Source organism: Macaca nemestrina, chromosome 11 (genome assembly GCF_043159975.1).
Source record: "Macaca nemestrina isolate mMacNem1 chromosome 11, mMacNem.hap1, whole genome shotgun sequence".
NCBI lineage: Eukaryota > Metazoa > Chordata > Mammalia > Primates > Cercopithecidae > Macaca > Macaca nemestrina.
In genome coordinates this window covers 131,574,524-131,598,298 of record NC_092135.1, presented here as the reverse complement: position 1 = coordinate 131,598,298, position 23,775 = coordinate 131,574,524, and the positions used below count along the sequence as shown (strand labels likewise).

The window sequence follows — 23,775 nt, the reverse complement described above, 5'->3', positions numbered from 1 at the left end:
ACAGTGAAAAGGGAAGTCACAAATGGGGGAGAGACATATGCAGTAAGACAGCAGAGGGTTATTCTCCAGCATAGACAGCAGATCTTCTGCAAATCTGTTATCAAAAAATAACCCACTAGAGAAGTGGGCCAAGGTTATCACCTGGCAGTTCACAGAGGAGAACAGAATGGCCAGGAAACACATGAAAAGAGAACCAGCTTGCCAAGTGAGCAGGGAGCTGCAGAATCCAGCAGGGAGCTGCCCTTGCTAATGAGACCATGGGCACTCCCACACACATGGCCGGGCGCAGTGGCTCACGCCTGTAATCCCAGCACTCTTGGAAGCCAAGGCAGGCAGATCACTTGCACTCAGGAGTTTGAGACCAGCCCGGGCAACGTGGCAAAACCCAACTTCTTGAGTGGCTAAGGCAGGAGGATCACTTGACCCCAGGAGATGGAGGTTGTAGTGAGCTGAGATCACGCCACTGCACTCCAGCCAGGGTGGCAGAGTCAGACCCTGTGTCAAAAACAAAAAAACTCCCGTGGGAGCACAAGCTACTCTGGAGAGCAGTTTGGTGTTATTTTCGTATACAGATGCCCATCGATACAACCAAGGAGTCCCACTCCTAGCTATATTCCCTAGAATAACTCACCCATAGGTGTGTGGAGACACGTGGATATGCTCACTGAAGCATTACAGGAATAGAATGAAGTGGAAAGAAATTGACAGGGTTTTTTTGTTGCTGTCTGTCTGTTTGTTTGTTTGTTTGTTTTTGAGATAGAGTCTCACTCTGTCGCCCAGGCTGGAGTGCAGTGGCGTGATCTTGACTCACTGCAACCTCCGCCTCCCGAGTTCAAGCGATTCTCCTGCCTCAGTCTCCCATTCCCCAGCCTCAGCCCCCCCACAATTTTTAAAACTTGTGTCATGTGCAATTTGCTGGAACAGAAATTATAATATTTGCTTATCAGTGTACTAGAATAGAGATTAGAATATTTGACACAACATGTTCCTAGCAGAGGTGGGGCACTGAGAAGTAGCCAGACCCTCCTGCAGAGCTTGGTTCATATCTCAGTCATTGAAGAGTTTAACTGTGATGTGTAGCCAGAGCCAGCTCCCCGCCTCCACACCTGAGAATGCAGCCAGCAACCTGGGCAACCCCAAGCACAAATCCTGCAGGCCCTGCACTGTGTCTTTCCTGGCACGCACTTCCCTTCCTGGGTGCGCCCCGAGGCATCCTCCCTGTGGGCAGCATTTATGGAAATAACGTGTGTGGAAAATGACCTGCAAGTCCTGGGAAAGGGAGGAGGCTTGCCCAGTCACGAGAACCCATGGAGCAGCCTGTGTTTGTGAAACCCTGCGGTGAAGGCTTGCAGGAGGTGCCAAGGAAGTAAAGCCAAGTTCATGCCTCTCAGAAGCTGGGGCTGACTATAGAAATACAGAGGCGAGAACAGACTGACAGTGTCTATACAGCAAACAGCAGTGCTTCTGGCACAGCAGTGAGAGATCCGTGTGCCAATGTAGATGATCTCTGTGCTTCATGTTCTTGCCTGGTAGCCCTTTAAAGTGCCCCTGTGTGGCCACTCCCAGTGGAAGCTTCTGGAGCTGAAGGGAAAGGTCAGATGGCTGGAAATTAATTTCCCTTGTGGAGCTCTTCTTGCCACCCTCGAGTTTGTTTTCATCGAGCAAGAGGATTTTTTTAAAATCAGTTATTCACCTAGTTTATGTAAATTTGAATCTGTCCTTTTGTCAATATAGGTAGTTTTTTAAACATGCCTCTTTTAAATATAGGCTAAAAAGATGTCAGAAAACACTGCTCATTACTTCTTTTGAAATGTAGAATCTCCTGGTTGACGACAACGATGATTTCAGTACAATCAGAGATGACATTGGAAAAGAAAAGCAGAAACAGCGGGCCCTGGGGAGGAGGCAAAGGTAATTGCTGGGGTCTGCACAGACGTGCAGCTGACAGAGCCCTCTCTGACTCACTCCTGCTTGGAAACTGATAGGGACCGGAAACTTGTTCATTCAGGGTGCACACAAAGCACGCCAGTGTGGCAGGTCCTTCTCCGCCCCCTGAGTTCTTTCCTCTCCTTGAGTGCCGCCTCCTGGAGCTTTCTGTGGAACAGGTGAAGTCCGCGTGGACTGCAGAGGCGCGATGAGGAGCCTGCGATCCGCGGTCACACGGTCACCCTCCCTCCTCCCCACACGCAGCCTCGCCCTCTGCCTGGGTCTTGGCTTTCCCTTCAGGTTCCCACGCCCTCCGGTCTCCAGAACCACCCCGGCCTGCCGCCACCTCGGCCTGCCGCCACCTCGGCCCTGCTGCGGGCTCCCTGTCCTCCTCCCGCTCTCTCCAAGGTTCCCGAGGGCCCGGCCACTTCTCCAGGGTACACTGCCGTGGCTTCAGCGCTGCTACTCCCGCTTCCTCCAGGACACTGCCTCACCCCTGGCCACCAGGACTCCACTGCCACAGGCCATCTTCTACCTCTGCTCAGGACTCCTTCCCTCTCTCCCTCCTCCCGGCTCTGGCGCTGCCTGCCCTTGCCTGGCTCTGCGCTCACTGCCACTGGAGGAAGCAGGTGCTGCTTGCAGTCAGGCCAAGCCACAGGTTCTGTGCCCAGCCAGCTCTCTTCAGACCTCCAGGCCACACACAGCCCCCAGGAACTTGCACTCTGCACACCCGGAACTGGGGTGTGAGGCTCAGTTCCCGCTGCTCAGCTCACCACCAACACAAGTCCTGGGACCTGCCCATGGCATCAGCTCCGAGCAGGCCGCACCAGAGGCCCCCAGGCACCCTCATCTTCCCCCACGCCCCGACTCAGGGACTCTGGGTCTCTCCTAAATCTGCCTTTCATTCTGTTCTGTTTCTGCCCTGGTGTATTTCATCTTTTCTTTTCCTGCCCAAATGACTGCAGGAGCTTGATCTGGCCCTGCTCACCCTAATCCCCCTCTCCTCCCACCCCTCAGTATCTTGGCTGCCCATATGCCAGGGACTGCATGCCCTCTGCCGCTGGGGGTGTCTGGGGAAGAGAGGTCCCAGGTGGAGGTGGCAGGGCAGGCGGGCGTGACCTTGTGACCGTGGCAGAGGTGAGGGTTCGAGCGTGATTAGAGGCTGCTGGAGGGTATGAAGGGGGACGTGTTGACATGATCGCTGGCTGCTTTGTGGTGAGTGGATTCTAGGAGGTAGAAGTAGAATCAGGAAGCCGAGGGAGGAGACTCCCTGAGTGAAGATGACGGCGGGTAGGGACTGCGTGAGCTCCGCAAGCAGCATAGCCCCTGGACCTGGGGGCCTTCCTCTTCTCTCTGCTCTCCGGGGTCTGGCTGCTTTCCGGACAGCACTGTCCCGTGGCCTTTCCTGACTCCCTAAGGGCCCCGGGAGCCCCAGGATGGCAAAGGACCTGTGCCCAGCCTCACCCCCATTAGCAGCTCTGCAGCCCTCAGGTCCTGGTGCCCTCAGAGACCTGGGGATATGGGAGCGGGTCTGCAGTGCTGGCTGCTCGGGTTTTCCTATTTAAAGGCCAGACACGCACACACACATAAAATTCTATACGTGTCTAATACATAGACACTAAAATATTGTTTTCCACATTTTTTTTTTTTTTTGAGACAGAGTCCCACTTTGTCACCAGGCTAGAGTGCAGTGGCGCAATCTTGACCCACTTCAACCTCCGCCTCCCAGGTTCAAGTGATCCTCCTGACTCAGCCTCCCAAGTAGCTGGTACTACAGGCACGCACCACCACGCCCAGCTAATTTTTGTATTTTTAGTAGAGACGGGGTTTCACCATGTTGACCAGGATGGTCTCAATCTCTTGACCTTGTGATCCACCTGCCTTGGCCTCCCAAAGTACTGGGATTACAGGCCTGAGCCACCGCGCCTGGCCCTGTTTTCCACATTTAAATGTGATGCCACTGACTTCGTCAGACTTCTCCACGCATCCTCTCTGTCAAAGCCTTAGTTGTCACCAGGGCTGCTGTTTGGAGACATCCAACAGTTTCCCAGGCCCTGGTATCTCCATTTTCATCTGTGGCGTTGGAGATAGCGCATTTTAAAGATTCGTGTTGCTGTCACTGAAAGCCTCATGTTAAGCCGCATGCGTGCTGTTTGCACCACAGTGGACCACTGGTGTCTTCTGAACACCGTGATGGAACCACTTACCATATTGTTTTTCATTTATCTATTTTTTGGAGTTAATAGAGTCACATGCTTTCAAAAGCCATCAAAGAGGTTCACTGAGAAATCTCTGCACCCCCATCCCCAGGTACACAGCCTCTCCCAGACGGGCCAGCGTGACGGTCACCTGCCTGTCCTTTCAGAGACCTGTGTATAGGGGTAGAGGAGCTTCCCTTCTCTTTTGACCGGAACTTTCTTGGTAGCCTTGCTGTTTTCATGTACCGGTGTGTACCCAGCTGCCCCGTCTCATGGTGGGAGCGTGCTGTCCTGATGCATGGCTAGACCACGGTTTAGGTGACATATGCCCACCTCACACACTTCCAGGTTGTCGCCAATCTGTCACCATCACAGTGAATAACCTTGTATATTCCCCATTTTGCAGTACAGATGTGGATATATCTGTAGGACAGATTTCTGCAAGTGGAATTGCTAGGTCAGAGGGTATGGCTGTAAACATTATCTGCAAATAAGAAAAAGACAACCAATCCAATACAAATAGAGGTGAGGATATGAACAGTTCATAGAAAAGGAACTGCAGCTCGCTTGCCAACATATAAAAACATGCTCAGCCATTCACTCATGATAAAACAGATGTAAATTCAAGCTACCCCGAGACAGTGCCACACGTCCATCGGCAACGCTAAAGCGGGAAAGACCCATGTGTTCGAGGACTCAGAGTCACTGGGGCTCTCATCCCCTGTGTGTGGGTGTGGAATTGGCACAGATGCTTTGGAACTCAGGACAGTACCTCGTGCTGCATCTCCTGTGCATTTCCCGGTACCCAGCCTTTTACTCAAAAACATGGACATGTGCCCACCAGGATGTCCCCAAAAATACACGGCAGCTTCATTCACCAAGGCCAGATTCTGGCCGTATTGAAGGAATGGCTGCTGAGCAGTGGGATGGCGGGTAGGCTGTGGAGGCTTCCTGCCAGGGACTGTGCAGCGTGGGCAGGACACACACATCAGGCTGGGCCAAAGCACCCGGCCGCAGAGCACCTGCCACACGGTGCCATGGGCCAGGGGGTCACAGCAAAAGCCAGTCTCTTGAGTGGGATGCCGAGTGGCCTTTCTCTCAGAACAAGCCTGAAGGGGCAGAGGCAGCCTCTGCGTCATGTCACACAGGTATGTGTGATTGTGATGAGTCATGCAGCAGTATGTTTCCCGTGTGTGTGCCGTGTGTGTGTGCACTCCGGATGTTACTCTTCCATTTAAAAAGGAAAGGAAGGTTTCTCAGCTGTGAGGCATTTTCACTGAGCAGATTCAGAAAGCCCCAGAGCCTGAACCATGCCGTGCCGCAAAGGCAAACAGGGAACGGCAGCTGCCGGCCTGGCACAGGGCTGGTGGCAGGGCAGAACGAGGCCCTCTGGCAGGTGGCTGAGATCTGTCTGTCCAATTGCAAATGCATATCCCTGTGGCCTATAAAATTGGAGTGTATTTTGGAGTCTCTGTGAACCCCTCACCCTGGCACCCACCGCATCCATGAGTCAGTGACAGTCTCTGTGTCTCCACAGCCGAGAAGCCCTCCATGAACAGAGCAGCTGCATCCTCTCCAGTGCAGAGACGCCTGCCCGGACCCGAGCCCCAGAAACTTCTCTCTCCATCCACGTGGGGAGTTTCAGATAACCCCGCCGCGCACGGCTCTGCTCCTGATGAACTCTCCGGCTGATGCCACAAACGTGGGCTTCCTGGGCATGGGGACTGGCAGCCTGGCGCCTCCAATCCCAAATCCTCTGCTTCCTTTGAGCACAGAGACGGCTCCTCTGCGGCCTGGCCAGTGCACGTAGTCACTTAGCTCTGCAACACATGGCAGCCTCGGGGGTTGGCACAGCCCTGGACGCCACCCATCCAGCTGCCAGTAGGTGCTGGGCTCTCACAGCACCTGGCCCCAGCTGGCTTTTTTTTCTTTTAACCAGAAAGTACACAACGTGTGCAGGAAGCGCAGGCACGGAGGCAGCGGCATGCTGTCACTGCGGTGGGAGGTGCGCGCGGTCAGCCTGGCCGCTTTCCTCCACGTTCAGATGACTCCCGCTCGCCCTGATCGGGTTCTCACAGTGTCTCAGGCCACTGCGCCACCGCGCTGGTGCTGAGCAGAAGTGGGGTCTGCTTTCAGGACTTCATTTACCCCACTCGTTCTGGCCCCACATGCTCCATGTCTGCTCTTTGGTCTGAGTTAAAACTGCAATGCTGAGAAGTGTGAGCTCTTTCCACGAGGAGGAACCAGACAGGGCGGCCTCCGAGGGTGAGCCGCTCTGCTAAGCAAGGACGGCCGCTGCGCAGCAGCCCACAGGCCCAGCCTCCCCTGGGTGCTCTGTGAGGAGAATGTCCTTGGATCCCGAGAACTGCGGCCGCTGCCGTCCACAGCGCCTCATCCTCTCTTCCTTTGTGGAAGTGGGGCAGGCGGGGCTGTGGCAGACAGGCCTGGCATAGCCCAGGTTCCAGGTGTCCTGGCCAGCCTGACTGGGTTCCTGAGTAGACTCAATGAAAACACCTGAGAAAAAACGTAAACTAAGGAAGCGTTTTTCCACTTAATCCAACCCAGGTTTCTATTCATCTTAAAGGATTTAATTGGCATTTGTGAGAAGTAATAGCACCTGTGTCACTGAGTTGATTTGGGACACAGATGGTTGACTTTCCCAGACAGCAACTTAGCGGAAAGCAGCATCCCGAAGACGGTGTCACACGTTCTGAGCCTGCTTGTCACCTGGGCCTCATGGTTTCTTGTCAGCCCCGTCACTGATGGGAAGCAGCACTGACGTGTGAGGGCAGGAAGGACACCGCTGGAGTCAGGCGCTCCCCTACCTGTGACCCTTTTCCAACAAGCTGACGCTGAGCCAGCGGCCCGCTCTGCCCCGCATCCTCCTCCCAACGGTCCAAACCACTACCAGACAGGAGCCGCTTCCACACACGTGTCTGAGCGTCTGCCGTAGATGTCTGTGCGTTTCTGTGAAGCACTGTGCCGTAAGGACTGGACTCTGACGAGCAAGCTGCCTCCCACTCCCAAACACTGACCCCACTCAGGAGACTCACCCTGGGTGTAGACGGCGTCTTTGTAGAGGGAGATAGAGGCTTCTAACCCCGCTCAGGAGACTCACCCTGGGTGTAGACGGCGTCTTTATAGAGGGAGATAGAGGCTTCTAACCCCACTCATGAGACTGACACTGCGTGTAGACTGCGTCTATAGAGGGAGATAGAGGCTTCTGATGACACCAGAGCTGCAAGTGTCGTGACGAGCTGGGCGCCCAGCCCTTCTTAAGCTGTTCTGTTTCTGTGGCTCTGACATATTTCCGTAGCATCCCCCTTCATCTCATCTCAACGTAATGAAACTAATGAAATCGCTGCAAAGCTTTGCCTTTGAGAGGCCAGAAGCCTCGCAGAATGTCTCTGCAAGTCCAAAGGCGCCTGTGGGTTGATGTGCCTTTAAGTCCAGCAGGTGCGTGTGACCAGGCCAGCCTATGCGTGTGGCCTTTGCCTTCTTCCCTTTCTTCCTGTTTTCTGTTTTTTTAATTTGGGGATTGAGAAAGCTGTATGATTTTGTTAAAGGAGAAATAAACCATTTTTTAAAGTTGTAGCCCTTAGCTTCTTTTGGTTGCCGGCTACTTCATGTCCAGCTTGCTTAAGAGAGGAACTTTTGGCTGGGCTCGGTGGCTCAGCACCTGTAATCCCAGCACTCTGGGAGGTCGAAGTTGGTGGATCACCTGAGGTCAGGAGGTCGAGACCAGGCTGACCAACATGGAGAAACCCCGTCCCTACCAAAAAAAAAAAAAAAAAAAAAGCTGGGCCTGTAATCCCAGCTACTTGGGAGGCTGAGGCAGGAAAACTGCTTGAACCCCGGAGTTGGAGGTTGCAGTGAGGCGAGATCGTACTGTTGCACTCCAGCCTGGGTGACAGAGTAAGACTCCGTCTCAAAAAAAAAAAGAACTTTTGGCTGGGCTCAGTGACTCACGCCTGTAATCCCAGGACTTTGGGAAGCCAAGGCAGGTGGATCATTTGAGGTCAGGAGTGTGAAACCAGCCTGGCCGACATGGTAAAACCCTGTCTCTACTAAAAGTACAAAAAGTTATCTGGGCGTGGTGGCAGGCGCCTGTAGTCCCAGTCACTCGGGAGGCTGAGGCACGAGAATCAATTGTTTGAACCTGGGACGCGGAGGTTGCAGTGCGCCAAGATCATGCCACTGCACTCCAGCCTGGGCGACACAGCGAGACTCCGTCTCAAAAAATAAATAAATAAACAAATAAATACATAAATAAAATAAGAAACTTTTGTGGCCCTTTTTCCCAAGCCTGCTTCAGATGCCAAATAAACAGAGTTTCTTTTTTTTTTTTTTTTTGAGACGGAGTCTCGCTCTGTCACCCAGGCTGGAGTGCAGTGGCCGGATCTCAGCTCACTGCAAGCTCCGCCTCCCGGGTTCCCGCCATTCTCCTGCCTCAGCCTCCCGAGTAGCTGGGACTACAGGCGCCTGCCACCTCGCCCGGCTAAGTTTTTGTATTTTTAGTAGAGACGGGGTTTCACTGTGTTACCCAGGATGGTCTCGATCTCCTGACCTCGTGATCCGCCCGTCTCGGCCTCCCAAAGTGCTGGGATTACAGGCTTGAGCCACCGCGCCCGGCCATAAACAGAGTTTCTACTTAGAAATACTGCAGCAGTGCTGCTTTAGAAATAACAGAAGTTTGCTTTGGTTTTAAAAAGTTCAGACTCATGGGAAAAAATGCACTGGAAGAAACTGGATGTAATCTGGTTTTATTTTCCTTCTATGGAAATAGGTAATGGTGGTGGCATTGCAGAAAACATACTTATTCAACAGTGACTTTTTCTAGCCAAAAAAAGGGAGGGGCAAGAATTAGCTTGCAAATCATTTTGGCGCCATCTATGTGAGTTTAGCTGCAGAACAGACTTACCAGTGAGGGGCCCACTTACCACAGCCCCTTCACCCTGCAGGCCATCCTTCATTCTGGATAACGCACCCACCCAAAGCACGGCCATACTAGGCTTTAATAAAGTCCATAAGCAACGCATTCCGGGTGCATCTACATTCTGGAGATTCACTGCACTTGAGAGGAGAGTGAAGCGGTGACCTCAATATCCAAGTAAAGAGAGACTGCTTCCAGCTCCCTCCGGCCTCTGCCCTCCCCCACCCCACCACACACGCCCACACACACGCGGCAGGTGCGCTGCCATGCGTCCAGGTCCCCGTGGCAATGGCTGCAGAGTGGCAGACAGGGCCCTTCATCTGCAGGTTCTTGCCCCTACTCGGGGTGGCAGGAGCAGACATGGCAATCTCCCGGTTCACGAAACAAGAGCCCACCAATGGGCTCACACCAGGCCGGGGCGGGGCCGGGCGAGTGCTCAGGGCACAGTGGTGCCTCTGCCAGGCCCCAGTGTGCTTCTCTCCCAGGTGGTTCTGTCTCCGCAGGCACCTCCCCAGCTGCTGAGACGCCACCAGCAGCTCCACCACACCAGGCAGCCACCAAGTGCCTCTTCCTACGAGCCAGTGAAAGCCCTGGGCTCTTAAGTGGGTGATGTGCGTGGGCTCCAGGATGGAATGACAGTCGGGGGAGAGGGGAAGGTGCGTTGCCCAGAGCTTCCAGGTGCCCATGCCCTTCACACGCATGTGCTTCAAAGATGGCAGCACCTCGTGTTGGTGTGGCTGTTGCACCTCCCTCCCAGCCACGCCGCCCCCACCCCAGAGGGGCGACTCCGAGTTGCACCCGCTCCTAGCCCAGGTCTAAGAGCTCTGGGTGGGGTCCAGCAACCTACAGCCAAGGGACGCGTGTGAGCCAAGGGACGCGTGGAGCCAGGGCACAAAGGAGTGGAGGGACCACAGCAAAACTGCTCTGGCAAACAACAGAGGCCACAAATCCAGGGGTCAGTTAACATTACTGGACCAAGCACCCAGTTTGTTTTTCTAACTGGTGGAGTTCTGAAGAGGATCAGTTTAAAAACAATATAGACCGCTGCATTTTCTCCACTCGACTCTACTGTCCCATCTTGCCATCTACACCTGAGCAGCCCTCTCCACTTCAGATCGCCGTCCGGCCTCCCACCACTGTCAGATGCCATCTCTGTGAGAAGCCCCCTCCTCACTGCTTTCGGACACAATGGAGCCATGCCCCGTGTGAGATGGGCCATGCGAGCGCAGGAGTGAGGCGGGCGGAGCACACACCAGCCTCCCCCCAGGGCTGCCCCTGCCCGAACATCTGGTGCCCCCAGCAAGTGAGACGCCCCGGCTGCTGTGCTGGAAAGCATGCCTGTCACTTGGGTCCAATTTCCTCACCTGTCATGTAGGCTGGGCTTGCTATGAGGCTTGGGACACAGGAAAGCACGGCTGTCAAAAAGATACGCCCTCTGCCTCCCGTGTCAGCCACGTGCTGGTTATGCCTCATGGGGCAAGTTATGTCCCCTCTCTGAGCCTGTCCCTCGCCTGTGAAATGCAGATAACCCCCCATGTAAAGCTGTCAGGGGAATGAGAGGAGTTCATACGTGCAAGGCACTTAGATCAGCACCTGGCACAAATTATAAAGTGTCAGCCATCAGCATCCCCATCACCGTCATAGCTCGTACCCTTCGCACTGATTGGTTTAGTCATGAGTGTGTGAGGCAGTTCTAGCCAAGACATTAGAGGAGGCCAGCTGAAGCCAGAGCTTCAGAAAGGTCTCCCTTTATCTTAAAAAGAGACACATAGGATTGCTTAAAGCCAGGAGTTCAAAACCAGCTTAGGTAGCAAGACCCAGTCTTTACAAAAAATTTTACAAACTAGCTGGGTGTGTTGTCATGCATCTGTGCTCTCAGCTACTAGGGAGGCTGAGGTGGGAGGATCACTTGAGCCCAGGAGTTGGAGGCTGCAGTGATCTATGATTATGCCACAGTACTCCAGCCCAGAAGGCAGAGCAAGACATCTTCAAAACACAAAAGAGCGAGTGAGCCATAAAAGAGGCAGCCATTTGTCTCCAAACACCTTACACTGGTGTGGCGCCTGGAGCTGTGGTGGCCATCCGGCAACCGTGAGGCCTGAGGTCTTGAATGGCCAGAGAGAACACACCAGGAAAAAAAACACAGGGGGATTTGGGATTTGTTAGCATGGAAGGAGGGGGGAAGAGCTGCTAGGGAAGCAGCCAACACTCCCGGAGCACATGCAGCCCTTCTGTACCCGACCAGCCCAAGGGCGTCTTCCATGAACCCAGTCCCCGTCCCTCCTTCCAGGAAACTGGGGAAAACAATTCAAGTGGCCTTGATCTTAGACAGTTCCCTTGGAATAAAAGTACCAAGACTAAGCAGAGAAGTCCGAGAGCTTCAGGTTTGCAGTTCTATGGAAAAGATTTAAGAGGGTTAAAATATTCATTAAAATGGCTCAGTCTCCCGGGCCAAGGCTGTGTGATCACACCTGAGAGTCTCAGCACTGCCTAGTACCCCCTCTCTCCTTGCTGAATTTTTAGTCCAACAGATCACAGAACCCACACCCTAAAAAATACAACGGCATTCTAATGGCATTCTGTTTTGCCTTTTAGCCACCAACTCAACCTATTTTCAGAGCAGGTGAAATACAATTCTGAATCCAGTTTGGAAAGATTCTGGCAACCAACACTTTATGTCAAAGCACAAGGAATGATGACAAGGCCTCTGGCGATGGAAGATCAAAAACAGGCTTGTTTTATTTATACACAGACCAACTTATGTACAGCACTCAGGTATGGACTATGTACATAACAATACAAGAGGCATTTGTTTCCACGGTGGTCACTATATAAATTAAGATTATAAATACGAGGGGGTAAGCCCCACCTGAGGGCACAGAACCTTTTCTCCAAGACTCTTCAGGGATCCTTCCTGCCTGTCTCTGCACAGCAGACCGTGAGGCCTGTCTGGCAACACCACAAGGGGACCTGGGCCGGGGCAGCAGAGCAGCCCCCGGACAGCAGCGACACCCCAGTGCAGGACACCAGCCCAGCACCAAAGGGCAGTTTCCTAAACATGCGTGTTCATTCCTTCCTCACTTCTAACTTGTTAGAATTAGAAAAAATGGTTTTTATGTAAACAGTGTTGTTATAATCACTGACAACATATTAATTTTAAACACTTTTGATCCAAACCCAACTCCTTGCCAGGAGTAGGACACTGAGGACTTGGGATGGCCCTGATGTCCTTGAAGCCACGGTCGGCTGTTTATCCTCATGTCCCCTCCTCACCCGAGTTCCAGCTTGCCTGGGGCTTGTTCTGGGACCCTAAGAGCCCCAGGATGCCCACACTGCCGGGTCAGCAGGGCCAGTGGTCATGCAGGGACTGCAGGACAGGCTCCCATCATCTCCTGTGTTAGCCCGTTCCACCTGGGAAACCAAGCGACTGCCATGGCTGGCTTATTTCTCCCTCTGCCGACCCCATCTAAAATGTTCTGGGGAAAACAATCACGGGTGGAAAAGGTGACACACAACCACCTTCCACCCACGTCACCTCCAGGGAGGCAGCTAAGTCCACCAACAGAGCACGGGAGAGTCTTTCATCCAAAACCCCCACACGCCGCATGGAGGGACAGGAGGCTGCACTGGGGAAACCCAAGGCCCTGGCTCAGCCTCCTCACTCCAAGGGCCTTGGCCCAGAAGGACCATGAAAGCGGAGCACCCCAAGGCACATGGAGGGGCCCATCTAGGCGCACTGCAGAGGAGACAGAGGGGCTGTGAGAGATGGGCCAGCGCTGTTCACTGCCACCTGCTCAGGACTGAGGGCTGCCGCAGAGCCAGCCCCGTCTATGCCCTCCCCCACAGGTACAGCCCAGCTTCTGCATGTCAGATGGCGTGACGCTGACTAAAGGAGTGGGGCGGCGCCGGCAGACACTCCCAACACTGTCCTTCTCTTTGGGGCATGGAGCTACAGCCAGGCAGCCAGGCCAGAGCCATTTCCTCCTCACACCAGGGCAGGGGTTACAGAAACCTCTTCTCAAGATATTTACGAGCCCCTGCGAGCCATAACTATCAAGGGGAAAAAAGGGCAAAGTCAGTGCCCTGGAGGACCAGGTGCGTCCTCCACCTGGAGACTGCCCCTGCGGGGCACAGCCCTCTCCCCAGGTGAGCTCCCTGCCCTCTGGCACCATCATCTGCTAGTTCAGAGCCAGGACAGAGGCAGGGCAGGAGCAGTGCAGACCATCAAATCAGAATCCCCGCCAGCACCTCCAGCGACATCAGGCCCGGCAGCAGGAGACAAGAAGCCACCGCATGGGGCAGAGATACTTAGGAGAGCCTCTGGCCTCCAGGCCACCAGATGGCGTGAAGAGGTCAAACCACACCTGCCCACCAGGACCATGCTCCCGGGGAACCACAGAATGGACAGAGAGTTTCCCAGAGCCAGGAAGCGTTTCCCACACAGAAACACTGAACTCATGTAGACACACATCCTCTGTCTGTGGGGATGCAGCTGGCAAGCTGTCTCACTCACAGCCCCAAGCTGAACTTGAGGCCTACAGCATCTGGAGACAGAAGGGCAGGCGTCCCCAGGCCACAGTGGGGGAGGGGGAGAGGGGAGGGGGAGAGGGGAGAGGGAGGAGGGAGGAGGGAGGAACGCAGGCCCTGCGACACCCAGTGAGGGGCTCCCCGCCTAGGTAACAGCACTCGCTGCCTTGGCTCACGCAGGAGAAATTTTTCTTTTCACATCAAATTACAATCAACAGGACTGGAAACATCCGTGCTACTTTCAAACCAGGAAAGAGCATCATTTTTGTTCAACAACAAAAGCTGCATCAACAAACGGGCTCCTGCAGGCTGCTGGGCCGCAGCCACGTTTCCGAGAACCAGACGGGGACCAGGAGGCGGAGCCACACAGTGTGGCTACAGAAGGACACAGGGAGAGGAGCCCCTGGGACATTCCAAGCACGTGGCCAGGCAAGGGGTGCCCAGGAGGCCAAACGCTGCTAGATTCCCTGGCCCACAACACAGGCGGGGAAGAACTGAGTGGCCGCAACACATGTGCTCCAGGTGACTCTGAGCTGGAGAAGGTGTTGTTTCAAAGGTAGCTGTGTTGTTATGTTCGAGACCCCAGAGCTCTGGTGGACGGTGTCACGGAGGCTTTCTGTAGCTGACAGAGGAAGTAGCACCATGAGAAGGGGGCGGGCTGCAGCGTCCGCCCAGGGCCTCAGTGGCAGGAGGCGCAGAGCCCACAGGCTGAGAGGGCGGAGGCTAGGCCTCGGCGGCGGGGATGTGGAGGCCGCAGGCTGAGAGGGCAGAGGCTAGGCCTCGGCGGCGGGAGCGCTGCGGCTCAGTTCCTTGATGCCACACAGGATCCTCTTCATGTGGCCCACCTTGGTCACGCCCAGGTCCTGCAACAGAGGGGACACCACCATGGATGCTGGGGAGACAGATGGAGCCAGAGGGCTCCACGGCAGGCCTGCCACAGTAGCCCTTTCCACTCGGCTTGTGAATACAAATGAGAGTGAAAATGACAAAAACGGTAAAACAGGATGGAAACGGCTTAAAAATAACCACCATACAGATGCCTGGCCCATCATCCTGCATTCTAGTCACTGCCATCAGCAAGAACAAATCCAAGACAAAGACAAAACACAGGCCTGAAAGCAAGTGGATGACAAGTGACCTCACGAGAGCTGCTGTCCAGGACACCCACAGTGGCAATCTGCCCTCTCGGGACTCGGCCAGTGACTCAACACCCAGGGGCGGCCCCTTGAGGCCAACCTGGGCAGGGGCATGGCGCTGCAAGATGTGGCGTGATGCCTGGCATAGACGAGGCCTGGCACCCAACCACCACCTCCCAATGCTCCCTGCAGACGAGTGGCGGCACCCGCCCAGGAGCAGCATGGGGACAGTCGCGTGTGACTGCTTCAGGGGGCTGTGTCCCCTCATTGGGTTTTTAACACGAAGACAGTCCTTGTCTGATTAGGCTAAGATAACCAAGGCTCTGACCCCATTATGTCTGCTCCTGGCTTCCTCTGGCTGTGGTGGGTGGAGCCATCACTGCCTAGGGTGAGGGCCACAGTCGCCCCCCCTGAGGTATACACAAAGGCCTGAGAAGAATCATGATGCTGAGACGTGGCCAGGTCGGGGGAGAGGATGGAAGAGAACGCAACCACGTGCAAGCCCAACTGCAGGTTCCAGGGAGACACCTATGGAAGTACCTTGAGGTCCCTCCGCTCCAGGTGCAGGAGCTCAGAGCCCCGGATGTCGTGCCGCGTGAAGATGTCCTTATACTCACAGAGACTGAGGTGCTCCAGCCAGGCAGCAACCTCCTCTGTCCCCCAGAGGTGAACTGTCGGAGATGGAAAAGCACGAGTGCAGTGAGTGCCCAGAGCCCAGTGCGAGGTAGGCAGCGGCCGGCACCCAGCACCCGAGAGCCCAGTGCCAGGACAGGAGATGCCCCAACAGCCAGCACCCAAGACAGCCCAGCAGCCACTACCTGAGATAGCCCAGCAGCCAGCACCCGAGATAGCCCAGCAGCCAGCACCTGAGCCATCTCTGGCAGCCGGCACCCATCACCCAGCCAACAGCACCACCCACCAGCAGTGCAGAAACAGAGAGCCACCAACTCAGGGGGCAACGGCTGCAGCAGAGCTGGCATCTGTTCCTGCCAGGTGGGCCACCAGCCTCTGGTCATTTCCCCGTGTCCCAGGAGGGATTTACCACCACCAAATATGAGGGAAATGTCCCCATGATTGTGGCCAAAGCCAGCTTTTCTTCCAGCTTCTAGAAGGGTTAAATTTCACTTCTGGACCATAGCAGGAAGGGAGACAAGCAGAGATTCCAATTTCACGTAGTCGGGGCCACCATCATTAACAGAAACCCAATTTCTGGACAAACATGCAAAGAAGAAAAACCCACAGGAGCTGCCCTGCCTGGCGGCAAACACCAGTCCCAATATCCAGGCTTGGAGGCCTCTCCAGCCCTTGACAGCACTGGATATGGCCTGGGTACTCAGGGCTGATCCTTCAGACAGAGAGTTTAGCTCCAATTTACTGACCCAAAGGAACAATGTCCTTTAGGACCATATTCGATTGATTTCATCACCCACAATCTCTGGTGGCCTGGGGTTCCCAGCACAGGAACCTTGACCAATGCATCGATTTATCAGGAGCCAGCAGCCCAGGAGGGAGCAGGTGGAGCATGCCCCAGCGCGGCCTGAGTTCAGAGCTTTGTGTCTCCAAGTTTGTCTTGTCACCACTGCTGTCTTCCTCCCCACCTCGAATCTCCCAAGTCAGGGCAGGCAGAAAGCCAGAGAGCACGTTAGGACCGGGTCTGACAACGGTCAGAGGGGAAGCAGGCGGGGTGGAGGGCTGCAGCTACGAACAGACTAGTGTGGCCATGGGACCAGGGGTTACAGCACGGGGACCAAGAGGGAGGAGCCGCAAGGCCAAGGGAGAAAGCAGAGGCCAGGAGAACGGGGCCGAGCCAGCAGGCAGGGACGGCCAGAAACACACACGGGAGAGAAGCAGGTACCCGGGGCTGCCAGGCTACTGTGAACTTCTTTGTTCTTGTTGTTTTTCTCCTTTTTAAACTTGGTCACGAGGCGGAATTTACCACTGCGACTGCGCTTGGCAAGATCCAGCATCACGCTCTGTTGGGGAGAGTGAGAAATACTGAGAATCAGGCTGCAACTGGTCACGGCCTCATGCCCATCTCCACCAGAGAGGCTGGGAGGGCAGGCAGGGCTGAGACGAGCGGGAGCTGGGAAAGACCTCTTGTTCCTGAAACGGCTTCTCTCCCTTATTGATGCTTGTATTTACTGTTGATTTTAGTGACTGTTAAAGTGGCTTCAAAGTGATCACAGTGTCTATTTTTATCATAGTCTACTGTCTTCACTTTACATGTGCATTTCTCATGAGATTTAAAAACTTTTTGAAAACATCATAAATATCAGTATCTACACGAAAATTATTAAAATAACCTCTTTAGCCAATCTTCTAGTGTTGGATTGCTGGGCTTTGATTGTTAGTATTACGAGTATCTGTCTAACGAAAACTCTTCCTGCACTTCACATTCTTTCCTTGCGATCCACTCCCTGAGGCACAAAAGTGGAGGAAGGGTGAGCAGCAGAGCCACATAGGAGCTCGGCCTCTGCTCTTGACAGCCATCAGCAGCAGCGGCCTCTCCACAGAGCACTCCCAGGGACGCAGGGAGGTAACACTGCCTCATTCTGCGATGCGCTCTTTGTAAGAGACACTCCAAATAAAGCTTGAAAGTAAAACTATGAAAAAAACATAGCAAGCAAGTAGACTTGAAGATAAAAAGAATTACTAAAGATAAAAGGATCATTAGATAATGATAAAACCTATGGGTACCGAATAACATAGCCTCAAAATACATGAAGCAAAAATAAACATAACCACAAAGATAAACTGAGACATCTACAATTATGGTATTAGAGTTAACTGATATATCAAGAAGACAAAAAAAAAATTTCAGTAGGAACTTATTAATGTAAACACAACTGCATACAAGGTACATTTACAAAAACCACCTATTGGGCCATAAGACAAGTCTCACTTCAATACATTTCAAAGGACTAGTAACGCACAGACCACTGCTTGGAGCATAGTAAAATGAAGTTAGGGAAATAAAAAACATATTCTTGAGTAGCTAATTTAGATGCTTATTATTTGGCACAGTTTCATGACTGTTGTAACTGTCTTAGATATGCAATTTTATTTTTATATTGTTACTTTGGATTTTCTATGGTGTTTTCTTTATTTTTAATCTTTCTGTATCATAAATTTTTATTAGGAGTATGAGAAAAAAACAGGGCTCTTGTGAGCAATATATGGTTAGGTTTCTTTTTAAACACAACCTGAGAATTTGCTTTTAAGAGAAAGCCATGTCATTTATCTGTTATCTTATTTTCATGCTGTTAGTGATACCCTTGCTGGTCCTTTATTTTCTTTTACAATATAAATTGTATTTTATATATTTTTGTCTTTGGTGGCAATTTGGAAGATACAAATCTTTTCAGCTTTATTAGAAATCACCTTTAAGTTAAAAAAAAAAAACATTTTTTAAAAATAGAGACAGGATCTCACTATGTTGCCGAGCCTGGTCTTGAACTCCTAGTCTAATGTGATCCTCCCACCTTGGCCTTCCAAAGTGCTGCGATTACAGGTGCGAGCCACCACTCTTGACCCTAAAAACATTATTGACTCTGTATTTCTCCAAGTAGGAAAGTCAAGAATGTTGTTTGTAACGTCCTTCCACTGTAAGAGGAGGAATTTAACATGCTTTCCTTCCCCCGTCCATGTCCTCTTCACAGCCTCTCACCTCACTGCCCACTTTACTGGCCTTAATTTAATCTGGTATTATAGGGCTATGTCACTGTTACATCTGTTGAATCGTTATGTATTATGATTTTTGTAATTTTGGGTAAAATTTTTTATCACCTTTACAATGAATTATTTAATGGATTTTGAGGAGCTTGCCCTGTCCTTTTATACCCAAGTGCCCTCAATGAGAAGCTGCAGAGTCTCATCCATCGGCTGGAGGGCCTGAGTCAGTTCCCCATGAAGGGCTTGCATGCGTCAAAAAACGCCCCAGGGTCCTGGAAAGAGGGTGCTGTTGTGCAGCTGCCCACTTCTGTCCCCTCACCTTACTGTTGCCCACAGTCCTCACAAACCCCACTAGGCAGGGGTGCCCAGGTTTGGCGTCTTATAGTTATTTGCCTTCTGCAACTGTATTGCCCAAGATGAGCTTTCCTCATGGCCCCTTTGTGTTCTATCTCTGAAGGGGGGAAGCCAAGAGACAGGCTGGGGTTTGTCCTTGTCCAGACACGACCCTCTCCAGGGCTCCTTCAGCCAGCGCTCCCTGCAGAAGAATGTGACTCCACCCCAGGGTCCGCTATGCCCTGGGTCCTCGGGTCCCTCCCAGACCTGCGACGAGCTGGAGTCTTTCTGTTCACACAGGAAGAGTGTGTGAGTGGGGAGTGGTGCACACCAACTGCGCCCTGTCCACAGCAAGATCCCAAAAAGCTGCCATTTATCCCATGATGCATCTCCACCCTCGGTGGAGGCTGTGGGGCTGGGCTCAGCCTTCTTTCTACCCGCTGTCCAGGAAGCCCTGCAGTTCTGTTTCAGAGGACAACAGGTCCCTGGTCCTCAAGAGGCACTCTTAATCCCAGCCCCGAACTCCTTCCTACCTGCTGTCCCTCCCTGCCTTAAAGAGCATTTTAATAGCGAAGTCTGGAGAAGGCCCCTCAGGGGCTGCCAGAGCGACACCATCTTGATCCCAGAGCCACACAGGCCACAAGGAATACAGGCACTGCAGCCAAGAGCCACCATGTCCAGGGGACCCAGGCATGGCCCCATGAGCCACATACCTCTTCATCGCCGGGCTCTGCAGACTGGCAGAGCCAGGGGGTGTCTGCCAGCCTTCTGAGCTGTCGGTCCATCTCGGTAAGAGCACTCCCCAGCTGCTCCTTCTGCGGCGGATCCAGCTGCTGCTCCGGGCAGAGGGAAGGAGGGAAAGATGGAGAGTGTGCGCTGCTGATCAGCGTGAGGCCCAGCGGGTGAGGCCCGCCCCAGGCCTCTGCTCTGATCAGGGAGCTCACTTTCCAGAAATGAAGTCCCAGAGCATTCGAGAAGGAACCAAACCCAGAACCTCACTTTCTAAATAGTGCTGGTGAGAGAATAAAACTGTCCATTGGTCAATGATGAATTCACATACAGCAGGGCTGACACATGACCTGCTTGTGTCCCTCTGTCAGCAAGGAGGTCAGAGTCATTCACCTGTGTCAAGCAGTGGAAATGCTGTAGGAGGCAAAGTCAGCAGTCGTGCCTTGCAGGAGGCAGCACGAGGTGTGCACTGAGGAGACGCATGTGACCACGGGACGTGTGGGATGACAGGAAGCGTCCAACAAGAGAGCCGTAGAGTGAGGTTTCTGTGGAGTGAGGAGATCCATGGAGTGACGTGTGGAGTGAGGACATGCATGGAGTGATGAGATGCGTGGAGTGGGGAGATGTGTGGAGTGAGGAGATGTATGGAATGAGGAGATGTGTGGAGTGAGATGTGTGGAGTGGGGAGATGTGTGGAGTGGGGAGATGTGTGGAGTGTGGAGTGTGGAGATGTGAGGAGATGTATGGGGTGAGAAGATGTATGGGGTGAGAAGATGTATGGGGTGAGGAGATGTGTGGAGTGAGATGTGCTGAGTGGGGAGACGTGCGGAGTGGGGAGACATGTGGAGTGGGGAGACTTGCGGACAGGGGAGATGTGTGGAGTAGGGAGATGTGTGGAGTGTGAAGATGTGAGGAGATGTATGGAGTGAGGAGATGCGTGGAGTGAGATGTGTGCAGTGAGCAGACGTGTGTGGTGGGAAGACGTATGGAGTGGGGAGATGTATGAAGTGAGGTGTAGAATGGGGAGATGTGTGGAGTGGGGAGACGTGTGGAGTGAGGAGATGTGTGGAGTGAGGAGATGTGTGGAGTGAGATGTGTGGAGTGAGGAGACGTGTGGAGTGAGATGTGTGGAGTGAGGAGATGTGTGGAGTGAGGAGATGCGTGGAGTGAGATGTGTGGAGTGAGGAGACGTGTGGAGTGAGATGTGTGGAGTGAGGAGATGTGTGGAGTGAGGAGACGTGTGGAGTGAGATGTGTGGAGTGAGGAGACGTGTGGAGTGATGAGACGTGTGGAGTGGGGAGATGTGTGGAGTGGGGAGACGTGTGGAGTGGGGAGACGTGTGGAGTGAGGAGACGTGTGGAGCGGGGAGATGTGTGGAGTGAGATGTGTGGAGTGGGGAGATGTGTGGAGTAAGATATCTGGAGTGGGGAGATGTATGGAGTGGGGAGACGTGTGAAGTGAGGAGATGTGTGGAGTAGGGAAATGTGAGGAGATGTGAGGAGATATGTGGAGTGAGAAGATGTGTGGAGTGAGGAGATGCGTGGAGTGAGATGTGTGGAGTGGGGAGATGTGTGGAGTGATGAGACGTGTGGAGTGGGGAGACGTGTGGAGTGGGGAGACGTGTGGAGTGGGGAGACGTGTGGAGTGAGGAGATATGTGGAGTGAGGAGATATGTGGAGTGAGGAGATGCGTGGAGTGAGATGCGTGGAGTGAGATGTGTGGAGTGAGGAGATGTGTGGAGTGATGAGACGTGTGGAGTGGGGAGATGTGTGGAGTGAGGAGATGTGTGGAGTGGGGAGACGTGTGGAGTGGGGAGACGTGTGGAGTGAGGAGATGTGTGGAGTGATGAGACGTGTGGAGTGAGGAGATGTGTGGAGTGGGGAGACGTGTGGAGTGGGGAGACGTGTGGAGTGATGAGATGTGTGGAGTGAGGAGATGTGTGGAGTGGGGAGACGTGTGGAGGGGGGAGATGTGTGGAGTGAGATGTGTGGAGTGGGGAGATGTGTGGAGTAAGATGTCTGGAGTGGGGAGATGTATGGAGTGGGGAGATGTGTGGAGTGGGGAGACGTGTGAAGTGAGGAGATGTGTGGAGTAGGGAAATGTGAGGAGATGTGAGGAGATATGTGGAGTGAGAAGATGTGTGAAGCGACTTGTGTGGAGTGAGGAGATGTGTGCAGTGAGGAGATGTGTGGAGTGAGATGTGTAGGGTGAGGAGATGTGTGGATATGTGTGGAGTGACGAGATGCGTGGAGTGAGGTGTGTGGAGTCAGGAGATGTGTAGAGTGGGGACATGTGTGCAGTGGGGACATGTGTGGAGTTAAGTATGTGGAGTGAGGAGATGTGTGGAGTGAGGGTATGTGTGAAGTAAGGAATGTGAGGAGATGTGTGGAGTGAGATGTGTGAAGTGAGGAGACGTGTGGAGTGAGGAGATGTATGGAGTGAGGGGATGTGTGGAGTGAGTTGTATGGAGTGAGGAGATGTGAGGAGTTGTGTGGAGTGAGGAGATGTGTGAAGTGAGGAGATGTGTGGAGTGAGGAGATGTGTGGAGTGTGGAGATGTGTGGAGTGAGGAGATGTGTGGAATGAGTTGTGTGGAGTGAAGAGATGTGTGGAATGAGGAGATGTGTGGAGTGAGGAGATGTGAGGAGATGTGTGGAGTGACGAGATGTGTGGAGTGGGGTGATCTGTGGAGTGAGGAGATGTGAGGAGATGTGTGGAGTGACGAGATGTGTGGAGTGGGGTGATGTGTGGAGTGAGGAGATGTGTGCAGTGAGGAGATGTGAGGCGTGTGGAGTGAGGAGATGTGGAGTGGGGAGATGTGTGGTGCGGGGAGATGTGTGGAGTAGGGAGATGTGTGGAGTGTGAAGATGTGAGGAGATGCATGGAGTGAGGAGATGTGAGGAGATGTGTGGAGTGAGATGTGTGGAGTGAGGAGACGCGTGGAGTCGGGAGACGCGTGGAGTGAGGAGACGCGTGGGGTGGGGAGACGCGTGGGGTGGGGAGACGCGTGGGGTGGGGAGACGCGTGGGGTGGGGAGACGCGTGGGGTGGGGAGACGCGTGGAGTGAGGAGACGTGTGCAGTGAGGAGACGTGTGCAGTGAGGAGATGTGTGTAGTGAGGAGATGTGAGGCGTTGTGTGGTGTGGGGAGATGTGTGGAGTGGGGAGATGTGTGGAGTGGGGACATGTGTGCAGTGAGATGTGTGGAGTGAGATGTGTGGAGTGGGGAGATTTGTGAATTGAGGAGATGTGTGCAGTGAGGAGATGTGCGGAGTGAGATGTGTGGAGTGAGATGTGTGGAGTGAGCTGTGTGGAGTCAGGAGATGTGTAGAGTGGGGACATGTGTGCAGTGGGGACATGTGTGGAGTTAAGTGTGTGGAGTGAGGAGATGTGTGGAGTGAGGAATGTGAGGAGATGTGTGGAGTGAGGAGATGTGTGGAGTGAGATGTGTGGAGTGGGGAGATGTGTGAAGTGAGATGTGTGGAGTAGGGAGATGTGTGGAGTAGGGAGATGTGTGGAGTGAGGAATGTGAGAAGATGTGTGAATTGAGGAGATGTGTGGAGTGAGGAGATATGTGGAGTGAGATGTGTGGAGTGAGATGTGTGGAGTGAGAAGATGTGTGGAGTGAGATGTGTGGAGTGGGGAGATGTGTGAAGTGAGGAGATGTGTGGAGTAGGGAGATGTGTGGAGTGAGGAGATGTGAGGAGACGTGTGGAGTGAGAGGAGATGTGTGGAGTGGGGAGATGTGTGGAGTGAGGAGATGTGTGGAGTGAGGAGATGTGTGCAGTGAGGAGATGTGAGGCATTGCGTGGAGCGAGGAGATGTGTGGAGTGGGGAGATGTGTGGAGTGGGGAGATGTGTGGAGTGAGATGTGTGGAGTGGGGAGATTTGTGAATTGAGGAGATGTGTGCAGTGAGGAGATGTGTGGAGTGAGCTGTGTGGAGTGAGGAGATGTGTAGAGTGGGGACATGTGTGTAGTGGGGACATGTGTGGAGTTAAGTGTGTGGAGTGAGGGTATGTGTGGAGTCAGATGTGTGGAGTGAGGAGATGAGTGGAGTGTGGAGATGTATGGAGTGCAGATGTGTGGAGTCAGATGTGTGGAGTGTGGAGATGTGTGGAGTGAGGAGATGTGTGGAGTGAGATGCGTGGAGTGGGGAGGTGTGCGGAGTGAGGAGGTGTGCGGGGCGGGGAGACGCGCGGGGCGGGGAGACGCGCGGGGCGGGGAGACGTGTGGAATGATGATATCTGTGGATGAAGAGATTCGTGGAGTGAGGAGTAGAGGGCTGGGAAACCACACCTGGGGTGGTTCTCCGGTTGTCGAATA

General features: G+C 53.5%; 2 protein-coding genes across 11 annotated transcripts in view; one reads left to right on the top strand and one right to left on the bottom strand.

Annotated features, from left to right (window-relative positions):
* Positions 1-7,718, top strand: part of LOC105473892 (ubiquitin specific peptidase 40) — a 93,877-nt gene extending 86,159 nt beyond the window's left edge. For 5 of the 6 annotated variants that reach the window (XM_011728062.2, XM_011728061.2, XM_011728064.2 and 2 more), the window contains 2 exons: positions 1,817-1,911; positions 5,662-7,718. In XM_011728062.2, coding sequence (XP_011726364.2) covers positions 1,817-1,911; positions 5,662-5,773 — 207 coding nt within the window. In that variant the 3' untranslated portion in view covers positions 5,774-7,718. The remainder of the gene's footprint in view (positions 1-1,816; positions 1,912-5,661) is intronic. The other variant, XM_011728063.3, reaches the window with a different exon arrangement.
* Positions 7,719-11,773: 4,055 nt separating this feature from the next.
* Positions 11,774-23,775, bottom strand: part of LOC105473893 (diacylglycerol kinase delta) — a 120,456-nt gene continuing 108,454 nt past the window's right edge. For all 5 annotated transcript variants that reach the window (XM_011728077.2, XM_071073579.1, XM_071073581.1 and 2 more), the window contains 4 exons: positions 19,439-19,558; positions 16,576-16,693; positions 15,261-15,391; positions 11,774-14,447 (listed from right to left, as the gene is read on the bottom strand). In XM_011728077.2, coding sequence (XP_011726379.2) covers positions 14,358-14,447; positions 15,261-15,391; positions 16,576-16,693; positions 19,439-19,558 — 459 coding nt within the window. In that variant the 3' untranslated portion in view covers positions 11,774-14,357. The remainder of the gene's footprint in view (positions 14,448-15,260; positions 15,392-16,575; positions 16,694-19,438; positions 19,559-23,775) is intronic.